The sequence below is a fragment of the Dermochelys coriacea genome, chromosome 15 (assembly GCF_009764565.3).
Source record: "Dermochelys coriacea isolate rDerCor1 chromosome 15, rDerCor1.pri.v4, whole genome shotgun sequence".
In the NCBI taxonomy this organism is placed as follows: Eukaryota; Metazoa; Chordata; order Testudines; family Dermochelyidae; genus Dermochelys; species Dermochelys coriacea.
This window is the reverse complement of record NC_050082.1, coordinates 10,064,524-10,083,320: the sequence shown is the minus strand read 5'-3', so window position 1 is coordinate 10,083,320 and position 18,797 is coordinate 10,064,524. Positions and strand designations below refer to the sequence as shown.

At 43.2% G+C, this 18,797-nt stretch overlaps 1 protein-coding gene across 2 annotated transcripts in view; it reads left to right on the top strand.

The window, feature by feature from the left end:
• The window catches only part of GCN1 (GCN1 activator of EIF2AK4), a 64,835-nt gene that overhangs the window by 29,783 nt on the left and 16,255 nt on the right, over positions 1-18,797 (top strand). For both annotated transcript variants that reach the window (XM_038373111.2, XM_043497982.1), the window contains exons 26-44: positions 1,070-1,248; positions 2,427-2,507; positions 3,057-3,200; positions 6,402-6,529; positions 6,724-6,913; positions 7,220-7,290; positions 8,514-8,679; positions 9,877-10,071; positions 12,267-12,513; positions 13,236-13,357; positions 13,671-13,785; positions 14,211-14,390; positions 14,772-14,992; positions 15,737-15,805; positions 16,028-16,166; positions 16,284-16,480; positions 16,853-16,995; positions 17,805-17,922; positions 18,062-18,277. In XM_038373111.2, the coding sequence (XP_038229039.1) occupies positions 1,070-1,248; positions 2,427-2,507; positions 3,057-3,200; positions 6,402-6,529; positions 6,724-6,913; positions 7,220-7,290; positions 8,514-8,679; positions 9,877-10,071; positions 12,267-12,513; positions 13,236-13,357; positions 13,671-13,785; positions 14,211-14,390; positions 14,772-14,992; positions 15,737-15,805; positions 16,028-16,166; positions 16,284-16,480; positions 16,853-16,995; positions 17,805-17,922; positions 18,062-18,277 (2,921 nt within the window). The remainder of the gene's footprint in view (positions 1-1,069; positions 1,249-2,426; positions 2,508-3,056; positions 3,201-6,401; positions 6,530-6,723; positions 6,914-7,219; positions 7,291-8,513; positions 8,680-9,876; positions 10,072-12,266; positions 12,514-13,235; positions 13,358-13,670; positions 13,786-14,210; positions 14,391-14,771; positions 14,993-15,736; positions 15,806-16,027; positions 16,167-16,283; positions 16,481-16,852; positions 16,996-17,804; positions 17,923-18,061; positions 18,278-18,797) is intronic.

Below are 18,797 nucleotides of genomic sequence, written 5' to 3'. Positions count from 1 at the left end.
AAAATCTGCATTCACTGATAGAGAAAGTAAAAGGCAAACATTTCTCCTGGGTATTCACGCTCTCTAACCACTATTTATTTTTAGCAATATTTGAAAAAGGACTGTAACTGTGGTCCCATGGGAGGATTCTTATGAATACTGGTCCATACCTAACCAGTGGCTATATTCATGCTGTACCCTGCAGTAAATAATACTTGACAGGATAGCCTGACACTGGGGATTTAGGGTCATTTATTTTGCTAGCCTTTCTAATGCTTTATTTTCTAATACCTCACTGTTTTGGACTGGCTGGGAGGAGTGTGTGTTTCACGCCGTTCTAAAGCTGGTTCACTGTGAGAGAAAAAGACCCAGCTGCCAAACAACTGGAGTTCAAAATGCTTTATTTGTTGAGCCTCAAACCAGAGTTAAAGGAATCTTGTCCCCTGTAATCCATGTGACGTCTTTGAGGGGATGGTCTGGCTAGGATGCTGGGTACTGTGTAAAAGCAGTACAGCTATTGATGCTGAGCTCAGTATCTCATATATTTTTCCACTTTTTGTCCCCTGAATTTCAGTGATTCCTCTTAATCTTTGTGCTTTTTCTACACGGTCCTAAGTGTCTGACATCATTTGAGCTCCTAATGTCACTTAATTAAAAGCCCAGCACACTAATATAAAATGCACCAGCACTGAGAGCAGGCATCTCAGACTGGCTCAATATTGGGGCCTGAATGCCACTGCTGTTTAAGTGAAACTGCAATGTGACAGTGGTTAGGCAGATGGTGAGCTGTGACTGCTGCTTTAGAATAGCTAAGAATTGTGCACACCTTGCTACATTTCTTACCCTGTCACCCAACTCCACTTGTTGCATCTCGTCTCTTTTAGACTGTAAGCTTTTTGTGACATTTATTGTGTGTGTTTGTTCAGTGCCTAGCACTATGGGGCCTAACCCGGTTGTGGCCTTTAGGCGATACCACAATATAAAAGTTAAAGAATAATAAATTAATCTCTTACATATCTACGAGTAAATGAAGGCCCAAGAGACTCCACTGTGCTCACAGGATTTCTTCTTTTCTCTCTACCCATTGCAGGCACTGCATCGTTATCAGCCCCAGCATTTTCCTTAGTCTTTCCTCTGTTAAAGACAGTGCTGACTGAGACGCCCAATGATAGTGAAGAGAAGGAGGCACTCATGGTCAAGATCCTGCAGATCCTTACAGTCCATGCTCAGCTGAGGTCAGCAAGTGGCCAAACTTCGCTGGTGGATGAGGTTAGTGTTCATCCATTCCCCGGGGCTGGGAACTGGAGGAATGTGAAGAGATCACTCTGAAGATAATGGCATTAAAGATTAGAGAGTTACCAAGGAGTGGTTAATGGGGGCACTGATACTTTCAGCAAGAAACCCTGGGATGAAGAGTTCTGTGCAGCTACTAAGTTGTCCCTTCAGCAGAGCTTGCTATTTATTGTATGTGAAAATATCAGTGATTGTATGCAATGGTCAGTCCCAGGATATTAGAGGGATGAGGTGGGTGAGGTAATATCTTTTATTGGACCAACTTCTGTGGGTGAGAGAGACAAGCTTTCAAGCTTACACAGAGCTCTTCCTCCGATCTGGGAAAAGTATTCAGAAAGTCACAGATAAACACAAGCTAGAACAGATAGTTTAGCTTAAGTAGTTAGCACATATTTATCTGTACTTAGCTGTGTGACTCTGAATGCCTTTCCCAGACCTGAAGAAGAGCTCTGAGTAGCTCAAAAGCTTGTCTGTCTCTCCCCAACAGAAGTTGGTCCAGTAAAAGATACTCCCTTGCCCATCTTGTGTCTCGAATATCACTGAAACAGTTTCCCTAGCTCCCTGCTGCTGACTTGCTCTGTATCCCCTGTTCTTAGACACTCAGTCTGAGACTTGTTGCTTTGACAGAATTCACAAGCTGGCAAGTTGATGAGGGTTTATAGGGAGTATCTGTTGTCTTTTTCACAGCCTCTTAGACTTTATGTGGTAGGCTTTAGCACAATTTGGTGCTACACAAATAATCTGATTTCTCTTTGTTCATATACTTTTCCCTGGTCTCATTTGATGGTAGAGGACCTAACCATCACTACTTGCAAATAGCTTAGTCCTATATTACTTTCCCTTCAGAAGTCCCTCAATATCTCTGTTGTAGATATTTTGAAGGTGCCTATCCTCTTGCTACTGAATTGCCTAGCTAAGATCACTATTCCAGCATCTACCAGTATATGGATTAGTTTGAATTAATCCTTAGGAGTCAGATGTAATGATTCAAGGTCTTTTGTTCACTGGTGTAAGAATAGTGCAGCTGGCATTGGAATGGGTTTCCTTCCTGCCCAGCTAACTTGCTAGCACTGGATTTTCTCTGCCTGTTAGCTTTTGGGGTTACATTTGAACGAATTAGAGTGGCAAGATGTTATTTTTCCCCCTCTTCTTAGAATGGCCCCGAGTTGCTGCCTCGCACAGATATGCTGCTGTTGCTGACCAGGGTGATTGGAACAGGTTCTCCACGGTTACAGGTGAGCTGTCCACTTGGTCTAGCAGTATAGACCCAGCCTAAGCTGCATAAGCAGCTGAACCTAGGAAATATGTCCATCAATCTAAATCTCTGAGGCTGGTTGTTCACATATGTTTACGTACCACCAGTTGTTTTATATGGTACCAGTATCTGAGATAACAAGCCTTTGTTCTTCCTCTACTGGACCAACTCGTTCTTCCCCATTTCCCCCTGAGTTTGTCCCTATTTATTTCCTCTCTAAGGCCTTGTGTGGTGGTCCTTGTCCCTCCAGCAAAGAAGTGTAGAAGTGGCTCCCTTCAGAGTCCAACTACACTGCTCATTCTGTATTGGCCAGGATGCTGATGGGGAGGAGAGTCAGAAAAGCCTTTCCCAGATAGAAAGCAAAGCACCAAGTCACTTCCTGGCTGCGTGTTGCACTGCCACTGGACTGTCTGTCAGATTTTTTCCTTTGTTGCAATGTAGTCATATCCATCTATATTTTATTTATGATAAGTGCAATGGGATGGAAGGCTAGCAATAGGATCTCTAATACTTTGTAATCGTGTTTCAGGTTTTGGCTTCCAATACACTGACTGCTCTGTGCACCAGTAGCAGTGGAGAGGATGGCTGTGCCTATGCAGAACAGGAGGAGATTGATGTGTTACTCCAGGCCCTGCAGTCTCCATGCATGAATGTTCGAGATGCAGCTCTCAGGGTAGGTGTGAAACATTTGTTCTGACTTCCACTTAAACTCGAGGCTCTCTAAGTCCTTTGTGCAGGCTACTAACCCCCTGATTGGGATAGTTCCCATCATTTGTTAGGTGGGTCTCTGGGCTAAGCTCTGTAGGAGGAGACAGTGACTACTAAATGTTCCCACTATGGACAGTCAGAACATTATTAATTGCATTAAAGGGTCTGCACTGGGTTTGTGGTTCAAATAGCAGTTTTGGCTTATCCCCGTCTCCTTCCTCATACGGCTGTGTAACACTTTAACATTATGTTTGCCCTTAATAATTATAGGAGGAGCTGGTAGTGCTGCCTATAGTAAAGGTTGCTTGATGCTTCACATTACAAGACCTTGTATCTAGTTGTTTATAACTTTGCCAAACTTTGGGCCATTTGGGCTGAAATGTTCCGTGTCTGGCTCAGGTTGAATGAATGTTTTTTTAGAAAATTTCAGCAAAAATGGGTCAGCCATTTATGAGAATGGGATAAGGGGACAAGAGGTTGTTTTGTCCAAGTTAAAAATTCTTCCTACAGACTTGCTGAGGAGCTCAAGCACCTCCATGCTTCAGAGCAGGAGCTTGAAATTTGGCAGGAGGGGGTCCCTCTGGTATCAGGGATGTCTCTCTTACTGTTCCCATTTAAAAAAAACAAACAAAAAAAAAAAAACCAACAAAACCTGTCCAAATTTTGGCCAAGTTATAAGCCTTAGGGGGAAAAACTGTTTGCACATGCTCAATAGTGTTAGAAAAGAGTTAAAATTTAGCCAGCAAAAAAGACAAACTGCTGAGAAGCAAAGGCATAGTTTTTGTTAATACCTGATAACATAGCTTAGCTTATATGGTTATTGCCAGCCCAGTAATTTAGCTCTTAGAATAATGCTAATTTTCCCTTCACAACCCACCGGATGTTTATAAGCACTCATCCACCGCCACCCCCCTGCCTCCTTCCCCCGCAAGGTAGTCGTAAATGTTTGATACAAGTAGGATGACCTTCATATGTATGTATTTTTTTTTATTTTTATTTTTTAGGGTTTTTATTTATTTGTAACAATGTCTGTCTCTGTATGTACAAATAAATTTAATAAAAAAAGTATATAACTGGCCACTATGGCACCATATTTTTAAAGCTGCTTGTATGTCTTCCTGGTACTGTAAATAAACCCCCTTCAGTATTGTCTGTGCTTGCCTAGTTCTTAGGCAAAAAGGTGTTTTTTTTTTTTTTTTTTTTTTTAACAATAGAGACTGGTTAGCGTTTTGGCAGCTAGTTTTCTGAAAAGTCTGTTTGCATGGGGCATGCTGCATCCTAGGGCTGCAGGAGCCGAGCAGGCCTTTCCCTGCAATTGCTGTTCATCACTGTGGTACCAGGCGCAGGAACTGAGAGCAGAAACTCTTTTGTGCTCTCAATGCTCTCCCTGCTGGCATCTGGGCAGCATGGAGCAGGTGGTTTCCTGACTCAAATGCAGAAAGGACAAGAGCTGGACTGGGTGTGGGGTGCGAAGGGTACAGAGGAAGTAGACTGGGACGAAGAGCATGAGGAGTGGGCAGAGAACTGGGTCCTGGAACTGGTGCAAGGAGTGGGCCAATACTGGGATTGGTCAGTCAAGGAGACAGGGTTTGGAAGAAGAGACGGCTGAAATTAGACAACAGTGGGAAATTTGGGATGAGGAGCCAGGATTGGGGGAAGACTGGGATTTGGAGGGAAAAGGAGACTTGGACTGGGATTGAGGGAGGGGCAGAGAGTCAGGATCAAGCTTGAAGATGAAAAGGGCAAAAGAATCTGTAACCACTAGAGCAGGGGTTCTCAAACTTCATTGCACTGCGACCCTTCTGACAACAAAAATTTCTACATGGCCCCAGGAAGGAGGACCGAAGCCTGAGCCCTGGGCATGGCCGCCAAAGCCTTCAGCCCCAGGCCAGGAGCCTGTGACATGAGCCCCACCATCCAGGGATGAAGCTTTCAGGCTTCAGTCCTGGGCCCCAGCATGTTTAATGCCAGCCCTGGCAACACCATTAAAATGGGGTCGCGACCTACTTTGGGGTCCTGACCCTCCGTTTGAGAACCACTGCACTAGAGAACAGTCCTCTCCAGAACTTGGAATATTCCTGAGTTTCTGATATTTCTTTGTTGTTGAGCAAGTATCTGTGAAACCCACTGGCAAAGTGTATGTCTCAGGTTGCACACACACTCTTAATTCTGACATCTTTGAACTTTGAGTGCTTGACTTTGCAATCCTAACATTGTTTTAATGAATCTTATTTGTGTAGTTTGTTATGCTGGTGTTTTGTTATCTAGCTCGAGAGCACAACTATTCTGAAGGAAGAAACAGTCTAGTTGCCTTGGTGCTTTTATTCCCCTTGAATCCTGACATGGACTGACTTTTGAATAAATTTCCTCCTAGCATAGAGTAAAAGTTGTCCCTAACCCTAGAGTCCTGTCCAGTGCTAGACACCTACTAGAACTCTACTTCTTGGTGCTCTATTGTGGAAAAGCAAGTTCAGGCAAGCATCTTCCTCTGAGTGTGCACAGCATTACTCGGATAATTCTTTCCCTTTTATGGTATTTCTCCCCATGGCAACAATTGCAAATGACACTATTGTCCTATTCAATGCAGGTGTGATTTCTGTCTTTTATTGGGCTCCTGATCTAGGCAATTACCTAGACCTGGACTTCTAAGCAGCTGAGAGCTATTGCTTGGCTGCTGTACCTAATTACATTGGTTTTATGTTCTCCTATCCCCTCCTTCTTAGTCCTCAGTCACTATTTTACTGGTGATTATTGAGCAACTGGATGGCAATATAGCTTTCCTGATAAATTACAAAAATGTGTTCTTCAGAAAGGTGAATGCAACACTTCTTTTGTGTGAGACTGCTGAAATGGTTCTTTAATCAAGTATTAGTCTCCTTGCATGGCTGTGAGATGGTGCACATACAGTAAAATTGAAATAGTTTCTCCTCCTCCCCAGCCCTCAAATACTCCTTGCCTAACTATTACCCAGTCTCTGGCACTCATTTTGTGCAATTTGCAGCAGCTTTTGGCAAAATGAAAAGTGTCGACGTTCTTCAGCAGAAAGTTAATTTAATCAATTTTCCTTTACATGGAAGATTTCCTGTATTATGATTTAAGGTCATCTCTGCTAAGGATGGCTGTAGAGACCAGACATTTGCACTGAATGTCCTGTCATTTCATTCAGGGACTAATGGAGCTGCAGATGGTGCTACCAACACCTGACAGTGATGAAAAGAATGGATTAAATCTGCTGCGCCGGCTCTGGGTGGTGAAGTTTGATGTGGAAGATGAGATTAGAAAACTGGCAGAGAGGTGAGAACTGTACTCTATTCAGTGGCTTGTAACAGTGATGCTTATTTGCCTTCCCATATGGGGTCTTAAACAGAGGGTCTGTGTAGGTCTTGCCCCAAAAGGGTGCAACTTTAGATCTGTCTGGTGTTCTATGTTTAGGGGGATCTCTAGTTGTCTGAAGAATGATCAATCACCTCTTTTTGGGTTACCTGCAGGCTGTGGGAATCTATGGGTCTGGAGTTGCAGCCTGATCTCTGTTCCCTGTTGATCAAAGATATTATCTACTATGAGGAAGCAGTGCGTCAAGCTGGCGCTGAGGCTCTTTCCAAAGCTGTAGAGCAGTATCGAAACCAGGCAGCTGAAGTCATGAGTAAACTTATGGAGATTTACCAGGAGAAGCTCTATGTAAGTAGCTGTTGTTGTGTGGAGTTACAGGCACAAACCACACATGCTCAGTGTCATGTCCTTTTCTTACTCGGTCTGTGCACATTTTTCTGTTGGCGCTGTTATATATGTCCTTTATTTTTTGTTAAATGTGGCATTGCAGATGTGGGAGGCATCATGGATCAAAATTCTGTAGGCTAAGGAGAGGAAACTAGACTGAGCTGCTAGTAAACTTCTGCTATACAGATTTGTTTTTTCCCTTCATGTTTTGGGTGTGTGTCCTTGCAAAGGCATGCTGATTAAATATATCCATTTCCCCATTTACAGAGGCCACCTCCAGTTTTGGATGCTCTGGGACGAGTGATATCTGAGTCTCCACCTGACCAGTGGGAAGCAAGGTATTGTGTCTTCAAATTCTGCTCTTCACTTCCAATGCTTCCTAAATGAGATGCTTCAGACTTTTGTTCATGTTGTTATAGGTGAGAGGGCAGCATATGGTCCCGGGAAGTGTTTGAGGAGTAAACTCTGCATTTGTACCAACTGCTGATCGTGTGGTCTCCCCTATTATGGGACACTTGTCTCTCCTGAGAGCAGACTGTGCAGACCAATACAGCTTTGCATGTTCTTCTGGAACGTTTCCAGATCCATCAGACCATGTGTGGCGCGTGGATCGCTGGCTGGGGGAGGCCAGTCCCCAGCCCTCTCTCTTTCAACTGAGGCCCTGTCGCAACCCAGAACCTTCCACCGTGGCCGCTGGCCCCCACCCCAGGCTAGTGACCCCAGCGCCAGGCGGGCGGCGCGGCCCCAGTGCCAGCCCAAGCCCAGGCTGGGGCCACTGCACAGGGGAACTGGGAAGAGTGGGCAAGAGCAGGAAGTAGGAGGGGGTCTGGGAGCAGGACATGGGCAGGGCCACACCTGGCTGTTTGGGAAGGCACAGCTTTCCCCAACCTATGATATCTGCTGCCCATGCATCAGATTGTTGGTCTTCACAATTTTATCCCGTCAATGTCATAAGAATGGAATCTTTTCCTATCAAAGTGGCTCATTTGTGGTTTATGTCAACAGATTCTCAGTCTCTGTTCCGTGCTCAATCATTTGTGTCAAGAATAGCAGTGCTAGCCTCAGTGAGCTGGACAAATTCCAATTTGGATAATTACATTCTGCCTTAAAAGCATACTTAAATGCTTTCTGTAGTTTTAATTGGACAGCATATTGTTCACTGCTTCCCTTAAACGAATCTATTCTTTAGTGCTTATGTGCACTGTTACATGGCTACTGTGTTTCAGTGGTAGATGAAGTTATCCTTGTGTTTGGGTTTGTGTAAAGTGCTTGAGATCCTTCAGATGAAAGTTGCTGTATGAATGCCAGATTATTGTACCTTTGGGAACTTGCAGCAGGGAGCTGAAAGTGAAATGGTGGTTGCTGCTCTGGGATCATCACTTTGGGAAAATTGGCACAGCTGCTGACTATCTGAAATGTTACGGTTCCATGGCGTTTTCTCTGTTAACTGTTGGAACTGGAACTGGTGATAGCTGCAAAAAACAAGTGCTTACAAAAGTTATTGATCTGAATCATGGAAGCCCAATTCATACATAATACATTTTTTTTTTTTTTTATACAGATGTGGCATAGCCTTGGCCTTGAATAAACTCTCTCAGTACCTGGATAGTTCTCAGGTGAAGCCCCTTTTTCAGTTCTTTGTACCTGATGCCCTTAATGACCGGAATACTGAGGTCCGGAAGTGCATGCTAGATGCAGCTCTTTCTACACTCAATACCCATGGCAAGGTAAGCTCAAATTCTTCTTCCCTTAAAGATGGGAATAAACGTGAGTGAGACTTGGATACTGTGTTGAAGCCTCTATATTAGATAAAGCCATTGGTACAAAATAACTGTTGAAAACCTTCATCTAATGAGAATTTCTTTAATGTATTTTAAAATTGTTTCTGTAGTGACCAGTACAGACTAACAGCCTAATATTCTCCTCTCACTTACACTATGGTAAATCAGGAGTAATGTAGTTGAAGTATCTGGAATTGAAATGGTGTAAAACTGGTGCAATAAAAGCAGAATTGGAGTATACTATTAAAGATGAGTAAAATAACTGCTGTAAAGACGTGGCAGTAAGCGCCATCAGAGGCTGCCTGCGTCTGACAAGAAGTCACATGTATAACTTCAATTTTCTGATGCCAGCATCTGAGAACTGTATATACAACACCCTATATATCTATATCTCTGTGTGTGTGTGTGTATATATAAAGAATGTAGGAGGCCTTGCATAGGAACCTTAGAACCTTTGGCATTTTAAAAATGAATCAAATAAAAAACCCCAAAGTTAAAGAAATGCATACTTAGTGTAGTAAAAATGTATATGGGTATTTCACAAGTAGCTGGTGTATGGATCTGTCAAGAAAAGATGATTTGTCAAGCCCAAAGCACTGTACCCTCATGGATTTTAGAGGGGAGAGTTGGAACGCACTCATTCAGGCTTCAAGGTGTCTCTTTATGATCACCCCATTCCTGTAGTCAAGAAGAACTTGAGTATTGTCACCATTAGCTAGTGCTCTTAGTTGTCAGATGAGCAATATCGGGTGCACTTTCCTCTTTCACTCACAGCTCATACTAATTCAGGGAACAAGAGAATGAGTGCTGAAATCCAGACCAGCTCTCCCACATGGTAATGCCCACCATTTTCACCAGATCACTGGGCTGGCAGGTTTGTGTAGCTATTTTTTTTTTTTTTTAAATATTTAAGAACTAACTGCTCTTTCACAGGAAATAGCCATAGCCTGTAGGATGCCACATGGTCCTAAATGCTGTAGTATATGATAATATCTCTGTATGGAAAATGAACTGTAAATTGAGACTCATAATTGCATAGTTTTAGTCTCTGATAAGGATAACAAGGTCTTGCTGAGCAGAGCAAACCTTGCTCTGAGAGTGGACTTTAGTAGCAGGTGACATGTTCTACATTTTGTTTTTCAGGACAATGTTAACTCTCTCTTGCCGGTGTTTGAAGAATTCCTGAAGAATGCTCCAAATGATGCCAACTATGATGCTGTCAGACAGAGCGTGGTCATTCTGATGGGCTCCCTGGCAAAACATCTGGACAAGAGTGACCCTAAAGTGAAACCAATTGTTGCCAAACTGATAGCAGCCCTGTCTACTCCATCCCAACAGGTACCTCCTTTCAAAAGTTCTCAGGAGCCAAGCAGAAGCAGGTTAATTCTCTGACACTTTCAGAGATTTCATCACTCGCTTTCATTCCTGTGCTTGGAAATATGGACTCCAGGCACAACAGAAGTAGTAAGTTACAGAGCAATGAACGTAAGACATAAGAATGGCCATACTGGGTCAGACCAAAGGTCCATCCAGCCCAGTATCCTGTCTATCGACAGTGGCCAATGCCAGGTGACCCAGAAGGAGTGAACCTAACAGGTAATGATCAAGTGATCTCTCTCCTGCCATCCATCTCCACTGTCTGATAAACAGGGGCTAGGGACACCATTCCTTACCCATCCTGCTAATAGCCATTAATGGACTTAGCCTCCATGAATTTATCCAGTTCTCTTTTAAACCCTGTAATAGTCCTGGCCTTCACAACCTCCTCAGGCAAAGGAGTTCCACAGGCTGACTGTGCGCTGAGTGAAGATGAACTTCTTTTTATTTGTTTTAAACCTGCTGCCCATTAATTTCAGTTGGTGGCTCCTAGTTCTTATATTATGGGAACAAGTAAATAACTTTTCCTTACTCACTTTCTCCACACCACTCATGATTTTATATACCTCTATCATATCCCCCCTTAGTCTCCTCTTAACCAAGCTGAAAAGCCCTAGCCTCTCTAATCTCTCCTCATATGGGCCCCGTTCCAAACCCCTAATCATTTTAGTTGCCCTTTTCTGAACCTTTTCTAATGCCAGTGTATCTTTTTTGAGATGAGGGGACCACATCAGTATGCAGTATTCAAGATGTGGGCGTACCATGGATTTATATAAAGACAATAAGATATTCTCCGTTTTATTCTCTATCCCTTTTTTAATGATTCCTAACATCCTGTTTGCTTTTTTTACTGCCGCTGCACACTGCGTGGACGTCTTCAGAGAACTATCCATGATGACTCCAAGATCTTTCTCCTGATTTGTTGTAGCTAAATTAGCCCCCATCATATTGTATGTATAGTTGGGGTTATTTTTTTTCCGATGTGCATTACTGTACATTTATCCACATTAAATTTCATTTGCCATTTTGTTGCCCAATCACTTAGTTTTGTGAGATCTTTTTGAAGTTCTTCACAATCTGCTTTGGTCTTAACTATCATGAGCAGTTCAGTCTCCTCTGCAAACTTTGCCACCTCATTGTTTACCCCTTTCTCCAGATCATTTATGAATAAGTTGAATAGAATTGATCCAAGGACTGACCCTTGGGAAACACTACTAGTTACCCCTCTCCATTCTGAAAATTTACCATTGATTCCTACCCATTGTTCCCTGTCTTTTAACCAGTTCTCAGTCCATGAAAGGATCTTCCCTCTTATCCCATGATAACTTTAATTTACATAAGAGTTTTTGGTGAGGGACCTTGTCAAAGGCTTTCTGGAAATCTAAGTACACGAAGTCCACTGGATCCCCCTTGTCCACATGTTTGTTTGACCCCTTCAAAGAACTCTAGTAGATTAGTAAGACATGATTTCCCTTTACAGAAACCATGTTGACTTTTGCCCAACAATTTGTTCTTCTACGTGTCTGACAATTTTATTCTTTACTATTGTTTCAGCTAATTTACCTGGTACTGACGTTAGATTTACCAGTCTGTAATTGCCAGGATCGCCGCTAGAGCCCTTTTTAAATATTGGCGTTACATTAGCTATCTTCCAGTCTTTGGGTACAGAAGCTGATTTAAAGGACAGTTTACAAACCATAGTTAATAGCTCAGCAATTTCACATTTGAGTTCTTTCAGAATTCTTGGGTGAATGCCATCTGGTCCCAGTGACTTGTTACTGTTAAGTTACTCAGTTAGTTCCAAAACCTGGCTTTAGAGTGTTATAAAGGGAATGTGTATTCTCTAAGCCAGTGGCTTTCAACCTGTGATCCACGGACCTCTGATGGTCTGCAGACTGTCTAAGATTTCCAAAGAGGTCTGCACCTCCATTTGAGATTTATTAGGGGTCCAAAAATGAAAAAAAGTTGAAAACCATGGGTCTAAGCAGCTACACTCTGAAGTCAAACATGGGTTCAGATTCAGAAACATGAGAAGGCAGAAACCTGTCGCCGGGGACACATACCAGTGGATCAGCAAGGTGAGTGGTGGGGACAGGTTATAGTGTTAGTGACATACACCTTGTGATATGTTTGATAACTAGTGGGTTTTCCCATAGGTCCAGGAGTCTGTTGCAAGCTGTTTACCACCTCTTGTGCCTGCAATTAAAGATGATGCCGGAGGAATGATACAGAAGCTAATGCAGCTGCTATTAGAGTCTGATAAGTATGCTGAGCGCAAAGGTGCAGCGTATGGACTGGCAGGCTTGGTGAAAGGCCTTGGCATCCTCTCTCTCAAGCAGCAGAAGATGATGACCACGCTGACGGATGCCATTCAGGATAAGAAGAACTTCCGTCGGCGAGAAGGTGAGTGGCAGGCCCTCTCCTCTCCATTTTTTTTGAAGTTTTCTATATTTGATCTGCTGACACTTGTACCAGACATATTGATACCTGGACTTCCTCCATTTACTTGGGACTGACTGACTTGCATAGGAAATCCTGTATCTGGTTACTCTTTTCCCCTCAATTGATACTGTTAAAGTGGGGAATGTGGGTCTCCTGAATTTCTCCTTGATTTCTCTTGTACAGTATATTTTAAAACAAACAAAAAACCCCACCTCACAATGGAGTAGAGGAAGAGGTCTTAGTCTCTGGAATGTGTCCTCGCTCTCATCTCTGCCATCTCAGATAAGGGTTTTGTTAGGGAGGCTCTTGCTTCATTCAGGGCAGTAAGGATAAGAGTGTAAGCTGGTCCAGAGGTGGCAATGGGTTTTCAAAACCTCTTCATTGCATTTGCTGCTGTATGTTTTCCATCCTTGTTTCTCTTTCCTTCACTCTGATCCTGGGACTCAGAAAGCTACCAAGCTTCATTTTTAATGCTATCAGCCTCTGCGCCACCTTTGGGGAGCAAAAGTCCCTAACACAATACTCCCCTCTGGTTTAAGGAGGGAGAATGAGATGCCCAGGAGGTTTCTGGATCTGAGGTTCCCACAAAAAATTACCTCTTAGCTCCTCAGGCAAATCTGATCTTCACTTCTGATCCCACCTAGAGTGGTATATTATTTCCTGATTATCCTGTTTTTTTCTAGGGGCTCTGTTTGCCTTTGAGATGCTCTGCACCATGCTTGGGAAGCTCTTTGAGCCCTATGTGGTTCATGTGTTACCCCATTTGCTGCTTTGTTTTGGAGATGGAAACCAGTATGTGCGAGAGGTGAGTAAGAGGTTCCTGAGAACCAGGAATGTGAAAGGTGGTAGCAAAAACTATTCTTATTCTGAATAACTATTTAAATTTAAAAAAACCAAACCCTTGTACAAACCACAGGCTCGTAGACTTGATTTCTTTGATAACCAATAGCATCGTATTCCACTGGGCATTAACTCTAGGCTGGGACTGTCTTTCAACTAGCTATACTGTTGGACATCCACACTATTTTACCCCAGGGCCATGTTCCCACTGGCTCTTTAAAGAAGTGGGAGAAACCAGCAGTGAGGCAGATTATAAATTTCCTCTTTCCTCCTTCGAGGCTGCAGACGACTGTGCCAAGGCAGTGATGAGCAACCTCAGCGCTCATGGCGTGAAGCTGGTGCTACCATCGCTTCTGGCAGCACTTGAGGAGGAGTCTTGGAGAACCAAAGCTGGTATGGACTAGTGTTTGACTCTGCTATAGCTCAGAGGAGCTTGAAGTTCACTGATACACCACTTGTCTGGCTTATTCTTTCATCCCAGTGAACACTGTGAGATCTTCTTCTCTTTGTTGTGCTACAGCGGAGCACGTAGCTTTTGGAATGAATGCTTCATTTATCATCTGTCTCAACATATTTAAGCAGCATTTTCTTGTGACTGGATTCTAAGAAACGTTCTCTACCAGCTGTAGAGGTAGCTGAAGAGCAGGAATCTTGGCCTGCCGTCCCTCCTGAACAGTTTTTAAAACTTCCCATTATTTAAAAACCTCAGCAATGTGTGCGCTTTCTGGACGATTGCTCTGTGCAGGGCTGAGTTTGAGTTGAACACTGCCATTGCCAGTCTTTCCCGTTGCATTAATTTTCTCTTACTCTGTGTTCAGGGTCCGTGGAGTTGCTGGGGGCTATGGCATACTGTGCCCCAAAACAGCTCTCTTCCTGCCTGCCAAATATAGTGCCAAAGCTCACTGAAGTGCTTACAGACTCCCACGTAAAAGTGCAGAAGGCAGGACAGCAGGCTCTTAGGCAAATTGGCTCTGTTATCAGGAATCCGGAGATCCTGGGTAAGAACCGTGTGTGTGTCTGTTGTTTGATTGCTCCAGGCATCCCAATATGAGACCCTAGTTCGTAACCATGTCCTAGAGCAGGACCCTTTTAGTTTACGTTCACATTGAATTATGTAAACTTGAAACAAAATCCACTTTAGAAAGGTATAACCTGAAAACTGCAATACAAGTGTCTGTTTTTATGCTTTCTAAATGTTCTTTGAATCTTCTCAGCTAATGTCAATAGGGCTCCCTTTGTCGTTTCTCACTTTGCTAATCCTTCTAAAGAATGACACTTTTTTGGGTGAGCGCGAGGACACCAGTTGTGGCTGAAGCTATCTCACTTGTCTGTTCCATGTACAAACATAGCATTTTTCTCTCCCATTTTGAAATGTCTAGCAATTGCTCCAGTACTGTTGGATGCGCTCACTGACCCATCCAGGAAGACCCAGGAGTGTCTGCAGACCCTGCTGGATACCAAGTTTGTCCATTTTATTGATGCTCCGTCTCTGGCCCTCATTATGCCCATTGTTCAGAGAGCCTTTCAAGATCGTTCCACAGACACCAGGAAAATGGCTGCCCAAATCATTGGAAATATGTACTCCCTCACTGATCAGAAGGTATAATGCTGGGGAGATTTTTCCAGCTATAGACTTCGCTTACTTTGGAGAGGAGAAATAGACTAACAGGGCAAAAGACTGTGAATATTTTATTGGTGTGTCTGGGGTTTTGTTCTCGATAGAGGTAATCCGAGAACTCTGAGCAGTCCACTGACTCAACATGGATGTCATGTGAGCAAGTGACTTCTGCAAAGATAATGAATATCCTAGCATGGTTGAGGCCAACTTATAAACGTTCTCCTTTGATCTACTGTGTAGCTCTGGTGCCATATACATTCCCCAAACAAGTCTTGTAGAAGACTTGGTAAATATTTGTGCTCTAAGAGAGATGCCTCCATAAATCCACTACTTCGGAATGAATTCAGAGATTTTCAGTGTTGGTTCACAGAAGGAAAAGTTGAAGTAACCGTAGAGTGAAGATCGGTGTTTGATTCCTTTATTGCTGGTTACGCTCTAAAATTAAGCCTTGCATTGAGGGGACTAGGGCTGGATTTAATTTAGGAAACAAAAATTTAATTTATGAATGAGCATGAAAAGTTTTTGAGTGACCTGCTTAGTGTGACAGTATTCTGTAAGGACCGCGTGTGAAAATTGAGTTAATTTGTGTATTATCAGTGCTGTGGAGGCAGTGTATTAAGCTCCCAGGGTACAGCTGTATCTAGCTGTTACCAGACAAAGATGAGATTCTGATGGCTCAGTTTTCTTTTTGAACGCAGCACTTAAACACTGGACTTTTTGTTTCAGGATCTGTCTCCTTACCTACCCAGTGTGACCCCTGGACTGAAAACCTCTCTGTTGGACCCCGTGCCTGAGGTAAGTCTTAGTAGAACTACAGTTCTACTCAAGTGTGAAGAGTCTTTCTGCCTGTAGGATTAATCCTAATCTTTCCACGAACTAGTTTGTGGTTAGAATAGTGAGAGAAGCTGTGAAAAGTGATCAGGGAGGGGAGTTAAGACCTCTATATTGCTCTGTCTTGATAACTTTCATTATGACTGGATATTTTGCAACTTTACATTTCTCTCTCTTGCCTGTTAGGTGCGTACAGTATCTGCGAAGGCATTAGGAGCCATGGTGAAGGGCATGGGGGAGTCGTGCTTTGAGGATTTGCTGCCATGGCTGATGGAGACGCTGACGTATGAGCAGAGTTCAGTGGATCGATCTGGTGCAGCACAAGGTAAGTATAACAGGAGCTGAGCAATGGTGTTGGAGTTCCTTAGCTTGGCCAAAATAGAAGTTTGTGTGTGTCGTCATTGTGTGTTTACCAGCTTTGAAATCGAGTGTTGTTTTTCAGGTCTGGCTGAAGTCATGGCAGGGTTGGGGGTAGAAAAGCTGGAGAAACTTATGCCAGAAATTGTAGCTACAGCCAGCAAAGTGGACATTGCACCCCATGTCCGGGATGGTTATATCATGATGTTCAACTACCTGCCCCTCACCTTTGGAGACAAGTTCACCCCCTATGTTGGGCCAATCATACCGTGCATCCTTAAGGTAGGAAGCAGATAGCAGGAAATTCACGATTTAGGGAAGGGAAGGAAAGTTCTCAGGTATTTCTAAATGCCTAATAAAGTAATTGAGATTTGCATGGCATTGTCCATAGCAGATTCTATTTCTTGCTCTTTCAAGGTCCTTGACAGCATTGTTTGCTGGGTTTTATGTGTGGCTTTTAGTAAATCCTTGACTTTGGAGATTGTGGGAAATGGGAAGAGGTCTCCACTGGGCATTCGCTGCTTTGCAACTCATTACTTTTAATGGATGAGGGGGAGGAATGCACCATCTCCACTGTGTGGAAATCAAGTGCCATCTATTTGGTATTTTCTTCCACATTGAAAACCACGCTTTGTGATTTGTCTCTTGGTCCAGGCTCTGGCAGATGAGAATGAGTTTGTGCGAGATACCGCCCTTCGTGCTGGACAGAGAATCATCAGCATGTATGCAGAAACTGCAATTGCTCTTCTCCTGCCTCAGCTTGAGCAAGGTCTCTTTGATGACCTTTGGAGAATCAGGTAGAGAATAAGTTTTTAACCCTTCAGTAACCATCCTTCCACGAGTGGAAGATTTAGATGGGTTCAGAGCCTCTCTGTGTTGATCTTTAAAGAAGTGTAGGAGCTGCTCTGAAACAAGAGGCTCTCCCTTCTACACGTAGACTGTGTGGTGCCTTCATAGTAGTACTCTGACTCGGAATATGGAACGTGCAGTTTCTCCCAGGTGAAAGTGCAAAACACTCCTACTGGATCACTTAGCCAGGTCGCAATTTTAAAATGCTTTTCCACAGCAGTTTCTCTGGTAATATTTAGAACTTGCATACGCATAGTGCATTTCTTTTTTCAAAGTGCTGTCTCAACAATCATTCCCCCTGGTGTGGAAACATGAAGTGGAAAGCACCCTGGTCTAAAAATTAGTTACATAAAATGGCTACTGATGAGTGCAGTCTTGTGGCATCCCAAGTGTGTGTTCATATCAACACAGAAGACAGTGGACATGGACAATGTGCAAATGATTTTACCCACAGGCTATTTTGTTCCTCTTCATAGTTCAGATCAAGGCCTATTTGTCATTTTGCTGCCCTAACATGGGGGCTCTCTAATCTCTGTTTTAGTTTGGAATTCCCTCCATCCCATCATCTTTATAATGCTCTTTCTCACTCAGATTGACAAAATGATCTTTACGGCATCTCATATGACAATTCACATAGACCTGGTTCTCTTCCTCACCATTTGCTCCCATGGTAGTGTCTAGGATAACAATCAGTTTGGACAGGTACCACTGGTTTTCTTTTTTCTGCACGTAACACTGATCTTATTCCCTTTGTCAGGTTTAGCTCAGTTCAGCTCCTTGGGGATCTTCTATTCCATATCTCAGGAGTCACTGGAAAAATGACAACAGAAACTGCCTCAGAGGATGACAACTTTGGAACCGCCCAGTCAAACAAAGTAAGTGCTGTTGTCTGTTGCTGTGCTCCCATTTGTGGAGAGAACCTGTTGGAGTGACCTTTATAATGGCAATACTTCTAAGTTTCATGTGGTAAAAAGTGCAATGTTGACTTCGCTGGTTTCCTTTTATTTATTTCAGGCCATTATTAGTGCTCTTGGTGTGGAACGGCGGAACAGAGTTTTGGCAGGTCTGTACATGGGCCGATCAGACGCCCAGCTCGTAGTTCGTCAGGCATCCTTGCACGTCTGGAAAATTGTGGTCTCAAACACACCTCGCACACTACGTGAAATTTTGCCAACCCTCTTTAGTCTTCTGTTGGGGTTCTTGGCCAGTACTTGTGCAGACAAGAGAACGGTAAGGGTTCTGCATAAGTGGTACTCCACTAACAAAGGTTACTCTGTTCATAACTGGTATTTGAGGAATGTGGTTACTCTTTGAATAAGCCGCCCCAAAGCTGTCAGTAACCTAACCTTCTTAAACACACATGCGTGTCTCCTCTACACTGTCCCTGTTTATTTGGAGCAGCTACAGTGAAATAAACATTTTTTTAAACCTCCCTTTTCATAGATGTGTTCCCATCTCCACTCATCATTAACTCTGCTATGAACACTTGCTTATGGATAAAATATGGCATATAAGAGTACAACAAATAGAGATTTAAAAAAATCACCTCAACCATTAAGTTTCATGCGACTAAGAAATCGAAGTGTTGAGTTTCAGATGTTTGTACTGTTAAAAGTTTAAAAGGAAATGAAAATATGCACGAGGTTATATTGTCTAGAGTGGCAGTATGGACTGTATTTCATGAGTGTATAAGTAGCATGTATATAGTGTCTCGATGCAGTCTGTATTTGTCTGAAACACTGATGGACTG